The sequence below is a fragment of the Pundamilia nyererei genome, unplaced genomic scaffold (genome assembly GCF_000239375.1).
Source record: "Pundamilia nyererei isolate P.nyererei 1_Seehausen unplaced genomic scaffold, PunNye1.0 scaffold00004, whole genome shotgun sequence".
NCBI lineage: Eukaryota > Metazoa > Chordata > Actinopteri > Cichliformes > Cichlidae > Pundamilia > Pundamilia nyererei.
Window position 1 is genome coordinate 5,146,175 of NW_005187405.1, and position 9,804 is coordinate 5,155,978.

General features: G+C 40.0%; 1 protein-coding gene across 2 annotated transcripts in view; it reads left to right on the forward strand.

Annotated features, from left to right (window-relative positions):
• The window catches only part of tnn (tenascin N), a 42,420-nt gene extending 34,588 nt beyond the window's left edge, over positions 1 to 7,832 (forward strand). For both annotated transcript variants that reach the window (XM_013911469.1, XM_005721307.1), the window contains 7 exons: positions 1,977 to 2,107; positions 2,594 to 2,732; positions 2,827 to 2,978; positions 3,490 to 3,586; positions 3,708 to 3,872; positions 4,368 to 4,531; positions 6,351 to 7,832. In XM_013911469.1, the coding sequence (XP_013766923.1) occupies positions 1,977 to 2,107; positions 2,594 to 2,732; positions 2,827 to 2,978; positions 3,490 to 3,586; positions 3,708 to 3,872; positions 4,368 to 4,531; positions 6,351 to 6,500 (998 nt within the window). In that variant the 3' untranslated portion in view covers positions 6,501 to 7,832. The remainder of the gene's footprint in view (positions 1 to 1,976; positions 2,108 to 2,593; positions 2,733 to 2,826; positions 2,979 to 3,489; positions 3,587 to 3,707; positions 3,873 to 4,367; positions 4,532 to 6,350) is intronic.
• Positions 7,833 to 9,804: the final 1,972 nt, after the last annotated feature.

Genomic DNA, 9,804 nt, shown 5'->3' on the forward strand with positions numbered 1-9,804 from the left:
GTTTTTGGGGGATGTTGCTCCGGTCCGATAACTGGCAACCCACCCAACGTGCACAGTGTGAGGTCTCACAGCAAGCTATCAAATACGGCGCATTTCTCGGCTTTAAAAAAAAAGCTATGCGTCGCCAGGTGTTTCATCGGATTCGAGGTGTTACCTCCTTTGACAGTATCACAGTATCAGCTTAAAGCACTTGTTGCTGCTTAGTTTGCATCTTTTACTGTGAAGTACAGCCAGACTTTTGACCGCTTCGCCTTGGACATTTTTAATCTGTAGCTCTGCATAAAAGAACGTACGTACCTGGCCTCGCCTACTATCCTCGGAAACGTAAAATGATTGGCTAGAAGTGTATCACAGCTCAGGGGAAAAAAAGCACCGAAATAAAGCACCGAAATGTGCGCTGCTTTTCGGTCTGGTTACTACCGTTTATGTCAGAACCGGTGCCATCATGGCACCGGACACCGGTACCCATCCCTAGTCCCAGGTGTTTTCAAATGCAAAAGCTCAAACATGTTATTGCTTTTATACCGGTAATAAAAAGATCCGAACCTGAGACCAGTAAATTATTACTAAAGTACATATGCCCTAGTTTTGGGGGTTTATTGGTTGGAAAAAAAGGCATCACGTTCTCTGAGCAGCTGCAGATCATTCAAACTCAGTGAGTTTCTGATGAAGAGACCACCAGTTTGCACCGACTTGACTGCTGTGGAGTTGACTAGAAATCTTTTTACATTTCTTTCTGATGACAAACAGTATAAGTTGTACTTCTTGGCATAGCTTGGTATTGAGAGGGATCAAAGATTAAGTATAGCTGGAGATTTTTAAATGAACTAACATGCAATCACAGAGTCAATATTTGTTTGTTTGGAACCTCTAAAGTACCGAAGACCACCTGTCTGACTGGAATATGATTCCCAGAGGCCTGGGAGGTCAGGTCACATGGCGGGCCTCAGAGGTTAGTTTGAAGTAAAAAGCAGCAGCACGTGGTGATCGTGTTACAACAGGGACATCTTTGTGATTCACAGATGATCTGTAAAATCATCTGGGAGCACTGAGTGAAAGCTGGGTCTTTTTCAATTAGGCAGAAAATGACCGAGTTTTGGATGATAAACTTTTCTCGTCGTAACTCGTCAGCGGGCAGAAGGCCAGTGTGGTGCTATGTTCAAACAGGAGCGTTACTGTGTCAAACGATATCATCTGGGACACATAAAGGAACATGTTATTATATTTGTGACTTTATTGGACCTAGTAAAAAGCATCATTATTATGTCATTTAAAGCTGTCTCGAACCAAACTGTTTCACAGATTTGTCAGGAGCGTTTCATTCTCCTTATAATACCCAAGGTGCTGCTCAAAATGTCACTCTTCACGCTGTTTTGCCCTTTTATTTACAAAAAAAAAGAAGAAGTAATTTTTTTAATGCAAACAGAAAATGGTTTGGGATGATTTTGCACCTTATAGTGGCATAGACTTCCCCTAATTTCTTGATCCATGGGAGGTTAAAGCTCCAACTGCTCTAACAGGCATCTCGGTGTCAGACAAATTATCTCAGCTTCTGCTTCAGGTCAAACTCCCAAAGCATTTAAATGAGAAAGCACAAGTACTAGCTTATCTGCACAGGCAAATTGTAACTGTGCAGGTAGATGGTTGTCATATCTTGTGTTGTGCTTCATGTGGAGAAAGTCTGAAAATCTAAATTGCCAATTTAATCGGCCTGAATCAAAAGCTCTACATTTTAGGTTCACAGAGGAAAATAATAGACAGACGAATGATTAACATTATCAGTAAAAATCATGTAAAAGTACCTATTGTTTATAGAAATCATTAATTTGTTCTTCACAGTTAAAATTTTTGGGCTAAAGGCTTGTAAATGGAGCACACGTTTATTTACCAAATGAAAACATGATATTATCAAATGCATTAATGACTAAATGAATGCTGAGCTGTAATCCACTTTGATTTGCACTCATACCCACCAGACATTGATTCTCCCAAGGATCTGAGGGCTGTAGATGTGACGCTGGACTCTGCTTCTTTAACTTGGACTCCTCCTCTGGCTGACATTGAGGGTTACATCCTCACCTACAGGGATGAAGAGGGAAACATGGAGGTAAGTCGCCATAATGATTAGCACCGATGTGTTTGCACCATAGAGCACGGTATTCACACTTATAATATTCAAACGCACAATTTCTCAGATATTATGTTGGTTTCACTTCTTGTGTAACTTTAGCAGCAAAAAAAACAAGACCTGAAGGTGAAGCATGAAGGATGATTCCTCTTATTCTGTACTGGTTATAAGCAGAATCTCTGGGCAACATGCTCTCCTAGTTTCAGTCATTTAAATAACATTTGGGAAATTGACTGGGGCTAAAGGTGCATGTTAATCTTAATCTCTGTAGAACACTGACCTCTTGTGGCAATAAACAAAGCAAACCTGGTAGTAATCAGCTTCTTTTGTTGCTGTTTGCTGTCTTTTTAAAATTGAGATCTAAGTAATTAAACCTAACACAATTTACTTTTCTGTTTAGTCCGAAATGTTAAATCCATAATGTGATGCTATTATATTCAGTGTTCTGTTATATGTTTTCATCAGACTGTTGAAAAGCAGCTTGTAGCCGGTGAGAGCAGCTTTGCTGCATCGAGTCTTGAGATGGGGAAGAGGTACATTGTCACTATTATTGCCTACAGGGGCAACAAGAGGAGCAAGGTGGTAGAAACCATCTTCAAAACAGGTTTGTGCCACGTCACTTAACATCTCGTACTGTGTTAAAAATCATCGGTATGAAAAAAACTCTAATAATCTTCTCACAACATCCCCGTCACCAGTTGGTCTCCTGCACCCATTCCCCATGGACTGTGTTCAGATCATGAAGAACGGCAATAAGAGGAATGGTGTCTATACAGTCTATATTAACAATGACCGCTCCAAACCTATAGAAGCTTACTGCGACATGGACACTGATGGAGGCGGCTGGCTGGTAGGAATTTTTGATATGATATCAATAAAGAAGCTCACGGTGTGGAACTTTTGTCTAACAATGAGAGTGACTACATGAACACTGGCATGTGCGTGTCACTTATTTGCTCCTGGGTTGTATTATGGGAAGTGGATTCATTTCTTTTGGAGTCTGAATGGGCCATGGGACTAAAATGGTCTCACCTGATTCAGTTTAGATTTTTAGCTCCATGCCTGCTTGAAGCTGCAACGCTAAATCAAAGGAATCCCTAATAAAGGCTGATCAGTTTATTGGCTGGTCAATGCTGGCAACCTGTATTAGTCTCGCTTTGAATAACAAAGAAACAGTGGTGAACAAACTGACCCAATGCTGGTTATGTGTATAAAAATTTATTAGACTCCAAGACGTATTTTCTGCATCAAATCTGGAAATCCAGTATCGATTGGGCTCAACTCCCTAATGATAGCACTAAATAGTTAGAACAAACCATTTGAAATGTTTGTGTAACACTTTGAGTGCTTTCCACTTTTAGGTGCTTCAGCGCCGTAACATTGGCAAGCTGGACTTTATGAAACGCTGGAGGCAGTACATTGCAGGTTTTGGCAACTTAACCGAGGAGTTTTGGATTGGTGAGCACTTCAGTGTTTTGGGAAAGAGGGCTTTTCTGCAGACAGGCATAAACATGCACATTTGAGCATTAGAGGAATGTCTAGTGTGTTCTTGAAATTCTCTGCTTGTGTTTTCCCTCAGGTCTCGATAAAATATACGAGCTTACCAACACTCCTACTCAGTATGAGCTGAGGTTTGATTTGGGTGTGGGCTCAGAGAGAGCGTATGCTGTATACGACAACTTTAAGATTGCACCAGTCAAGCAGAAGTTCAAGCTCACCATTGGCAAATACAGTGGGACAGCAGGTGACTCTTCCTCCTTAACTATAGGCAACATAAAAGGCTGAGGCTGTGCAGACAAATCAAACAGCCTTCAAGAATTATATTCTCTGTGGCACTTAAATGGAATGAGTTATAGCCAAAAGGGGATGGCGAAAATAGCAATGAAACAGACAGGGTCAGAAAATAGAAGGGTTTCAAGCGGGAGGCACCCCACCGGTCATGCTGTAGGATGCTGAGAAAGAAATGTACCCAACAGTAGGTGGGATATTTGTCTCAGAAACTTACATTCAGTCACTTATAGACAGTATCTATATAGGGATGAAAGCAAGGCTTAAGTGGGCTTTGAAGCCAGACAGACACAGACACACACAGCGAGAGCTATGCTGTGTCTACATATAACTCAGTGTGCTGAAACAACATGTGCTACAGAACTGAATCACCCTGAGTTTGGCATTATACTCAATTTCTTCCATCTTACGGTAATAACGGTGCAATCCTAATTTTCTCGATGATCCCCAGGTGATGCCATGACCTACCACCAAGGCCTCCCCTGGACTACCATTGATTCAGATAATGACATTGCCCTGACCAACTGTGCTCTGAGTCACCGTGGCGCCTGGTGGTACAAAAACTGCCACCTGGCCAACCTTAACGGCAAATGGGGTGAAACCAGGCACAGCATGGTAAGTGAATGAGACTGTAGCACCGCAGCAGCAGCAAACTCTGGTTTATTGGACTCAGTGTTGATTTTCTAGTTTTCTGGATAGCATACACAAAAACACACACACGCATATTTAAATCAACAGTATTGTGCAAATGTCTTGAGACTCATTTCTTTATATTTCTTTAATGAAAATGGGAAATATGTGCAGTGATTTATTGAAATGTGCAAACATTCATACATGCAGAAACAGCTAGTGCATTGCGAATGAGCTTGAAAATCAATATTTGATCTGAACACCTTTATTCAAGAAATCGTTTTTATCATTTCTTTAAGTAGCCTTCAGAAATAGTTTTCTGGGTGTTTTTGAAGATCATTCAACGCTCTTCTCTGGATGTTTCTTCCTTTTGTTCCATTCTATGTCAAGATGATCCAACACTGCTTCAGTAATGTTGATGTTCGGGCCAGATTCATCTCTCAGGGCCTGCATATATTCTTTGTTGGACTCATATTTCTTAAGGTCATGATTGAAGATACTGCTCATCTGCTGTACAAAATCTAGCACCTTTATCTTTTGTGCTCCATTTGTCCAGATGGGCAACATAAAATCTAAGCTCTGCATTAAGTCACACTTTTACTGTATGATCGTTATACCATACCGCTTCACCAGTTGGTGGAATCATAATAGACTTGTATTAACACTGTAATTACCCTAAGACCGTGACCAGTTAACAACATGGGTTTTCTGGACAAGTCCCATCAGTCCATCTCTACCATTACATTTTTATGTTTATGGCAAACATTACTGAAAGCTTGCCTCCTAAACAGTTTAGGAGTTTTACTATACTGAAGAAAACTTTTGGATTTCAAAAATCTTTTTTACTCTTTTTATTTATCAGTCCTCTTCAGTCTGAAAATATGTAATTTCATAGTTACTGTCCAGCTGTGACCCGCGATGCAGAGCAGGTTATCCATAAATCTGTATTAGTGGGCACTGTGCGAATAGGTGAATGCAGCTTGTGGTGTAAAAGTACTTTGAGCAGCCAAAACTATTGGAAAAGAGCTCTTTGAATGCAATCCATTTTCGATTTCCATTTTGAAGATCAGATGCATTTTTAGTTGCCTTGCTAACCATTTTTCACAGTATATATTACAACATTGTCTGTTAGGATTTAAAACAACACACAAGTACCGCAACTAACTGCTGTGAAGGAAAAACACATCCCTGTTATTTAGGATCTTTACTAAGCATCTTATATGAAAACAACAAGAACAAAAAGAAGCTTAAAAAAAAGCTTTCTGGGAGGCTGCTCCCTGGTCAGCAATCAAAGACAACTTCACCCCAGCCCACTTCTACTTGTTTTGTTTTGGATTGTTGAGGTGAAGCAGAAATGGCCAACATCCATCAGAAGTGATAAGAAAACACATTTCTCACACCAGCTATAAACCATAAGTGTTTTTACCAGGCTGCTCGGGTAACAACAACAGTTATTATGTCTAAAGAAGACTGATACCGAAGGAAATGCCAGGGGATTTCTCTGCTCTTGTCGAGATTTCATCCATAATATTGCCGTTGCAGATGTCTCCTGCAATGTTTGTCGGCAAAATGCAATAACAGTCAAAACAAGTTTGTACTCACATGAAATGAAGCAGCGGTAGGTATTTATTACTGCATGTCATTCCGCCTGCCTGTCATGCCACTTGCCTCTTTCGCGACTCGATCTCTCCGCTCGCTGTCTCCCCCTTTCATTACGACTCTCCTGTCTAAACATACGACATTTTTCCTCTTCCCTACTTTGCCCCAATCAGCTTCTCTCTCAATCTGCTGTTTTTGCTGTCAGGGGGTGAACTGGGAACCGTGGAAGGGCCACCTGACATCCCTCGACTTCTCTGAGATGAAGATCCGACCTGTGGGAGCCCTGTCCAGCAGGAAGAGGCGATCGCTGGCGGCTAGGGAGAAAAGCAGAAACACAAAACTCCAAAAGAAATAGAAGAGCGCCTGTGTCCACATCAGCCCCATCAGCCTGACATCACACAAGCTTTTGGTGTTTCTGTACATATGTACACATGCATGTTTTAATACTCTAGACTAGAATACCTACTGGTCTCCCTCTCTGTGTGTCTCAATTCTTGGACAATATGTACACCTTTTAGAAAAACGAATACCTTAATATCTGTTCATAGAAATTCAAAGATTTACTGTGACTGCAAGAAAGTGACAAATGACAAACGTCCTTTGACTTTTTTTGACATTAATTGGTTTTGTTTATCACTCAAACTTGAACCTGTTTATATTGCTTGTGTTATATTTGCTTATTTCACATCCTCCAAAGAAATTGAGTGCATGGTAGAAAACAAAAATAGCTTGTCTGTTGTTGGGTTTTTTCGTGGATCAGGTGTAGACTATTAGAGTTAGCACCCTGTTTATTGATTGTGAAGCCAGCTGGCTTCGTCGCATTAAACTGCCACTGTGCTTCTAACACTGTCACATCACATCAGTTTGTGTGGGACAAGGCCGTCAGTAACAACGGATGGCTGTCTAGAGACGCCAAAGTGCTCCTGCTTTACATTCAGATGACCGAGACAGCTAATATCCATCAATGTGACGTGCCTTTATCAAATGTCAATAGGAATGAAGTTTGTTTGCCCCATCCTCGGGAGCATAATGACCATACTCTAGTTTTTCAATCTGGAAAGCTGACAGAAGTTATTAATACGTTTTTGACTTTGACTTTACTTGATTACTTTTTTCTTCTTTTTTTACACATTTATATTACAAACTTGGTTTAGGTGACAAGGACTGAGCACATCAATCAACTTTTCTCCTAATCTGCCAGAAGTTATTTGATTTGCAGTCAGTGACTCTCACACATTACTTTCCCCTAAAAGTTATTGTGATTTTATTTTAACTTCCAGCTAATCCTTAGGATCAGCTTTGAAGGTCAGAAATGAGGAAGTAAAAACCTGTTTATCCATATTTTATTTACTAATTGTATTCTCAAGCTGACATTATAGCTGCTCATTCATATTAATGCAATCATTCAGGGAATAAAACTAAAACATTTTTTATATGTGAAAAGCTTGTTTGTTTTTCTCATCTCAATATAGCGATGGCCTTATGGGATATAGGAAAGCAAGTAGTACTAAACCTTTTTTTGCTTTGCAGATTTTAATGAGTTGCTTTGAAAACTGAATATGTTACCGTGGAAAAGCCAGACAAAATGTTATAGTTATTCAGTATATTTGGGTGTTTCACTGCTGTAAGAAGATACATAGCAACCCCCCAAAAATCTGCAGCCACACTAGAAGCTACATTAAGTTTTATGCAGACATATTGAAGCAGTAAATGCTGATGCATGCTTCTTTAACTTTGTCTTATAGATTTGTCTACGTATATATGCATAGTAATGGACTTATTAGTTCTTTTCATTTTTATTTAATTATATTTTTGCCTGTTCATTGGACCTGAAGTGCTCCATTAAAGGACTTTCTGGAGACAAATCTTGTCTTCGGCTAATTTGTATTTTTTACAATAAATTATTCATGTTAATTTGGGGAAATACAGGCACCGAGCAACTGACTAGGTACACCCATTCAACTGTTTTTTAATATCTAATGAGCTAATCACACAGCCATTCAATGCATTTAACATGTTAATTCTGAAGTCGAGCATAAGAATAAGGAAGAAACGGTTGATGTAGGTGACTCTGACCGTGGCATGGTTGTTGGTCCAAGATGAGCTGGTCTAAGTGTTCAGAAACTGCTAACCTAATGGGAGTTTCCCACACAACCACCTCTGGGGTTTATATGGAATGGTCTGAAAAAGCTTCACAGCATACCCATCTTCTGATAGTTCCTTTCAGCAGAGAAGCACACAATGTCACAAAGCTCAAATAACCTCAAACTGTTTTCTTGAATGTGAGAATTAGTTCACTTTACTCAAACGGCCTCCACAGTCAACAGATCTCAGTCTGACTGAGCACCTTTGGGAAGTTGTGGAGCAGAAGATTCACATCATGGATGTGCAACCAACAAATCTGCAGCAAATGTGTGATGCATGTCATGTCAATATGGACCAAAATCTCTGAAAATTGCTTCCACCACCTTGAATCTGTGCCATGAAGAATTAGGACAGTTCTGAAAGCAATAGGAAGGCCAACCCTGCAGAGAATGGATGGATGGATGTTCAGTGCTTATCACTCACCTGTTTTCCTTGTATTGATGCTTAATTTTATCAATAAGACATAAATAAAACCTCTCAGTCAGACATGAATTTGCTACGGCGTGACTCTGACCTGTGAAACTCAGCTGTTCTTTCTTTGGTACCACACCACGCTTTCATCATACTGAGTTGAGCAACTACATTTGCAGGAACTGATGATTGTTTGCTGTCTGGTCTCAGAGCAGTTTCCCAATTCTCTATCTCATAATCTGCAGACAGAAGCAGCCACTGGCTCTCTGCGCAGGAGCTGTTTTTATCAAGCTGCTGAGGGTGTACGGAAAGGATATAAAAAGGTCATCACGCCATTTAAACACAAAAAGATACCGAAATAAGATATAATCTGTTCAAACAACAATGGAACACTTTTGGAATGAGTAAGTGAAAAATGTCTTGGGGTTTTTTCCCCCAAGTGTTTATTCATCAAAACCAAATAAGAGTTTGAGAAGGCTGCTGACAAAAATTTTGCCAGCAAATATTTCTAGAATAGCAATTCATATCAACTTTGAAATGAAAGGTCTCACAAAAGCTCATTGATGCGAGAGGCCTTTTCAGGCACAGTGATTGCAAATTACTTTAAGGAGATTGGTTCCTGCCATTGCTTTACGGGGCAAGTGGTTTGCTCAGTGCCAGGATAAACAGAGAGGAGAGAAAACACACTTTGCCCTGTTTGTCTCTCTCTTTCTGCCTCTCCCTTCTACGTTTGTGCATATATATAGTACAGTATAAGGTTGCTGACATACACATTTGTCTGAATTTTGACACTTATGCCTTGGGTTCAGTGTGATGTATTTTTTCCATGAGAGAACCTGGTACCGTGGTAACAAGTGGGTGTTTGTTTAAAGGGGTGGAGTGTGAGCAGTTCATGGAAAGAGAGAGAAACTGCAAAACAGAAGACATTTGAAATTCAAGATAGCCACTGTCACACAGCACACGGGAACACTAACAATTTCCACTGACTCATTTCTGCAACACTGTGGATTCTTTCTTTCTTTCTTTCTTTCTTTCTTTCTTTCTTTCTTTCTTTCTTTCTTTCTTTCTTTCTTTCTTTCTTTCTTTCTTTCTTTCTTTCTTTC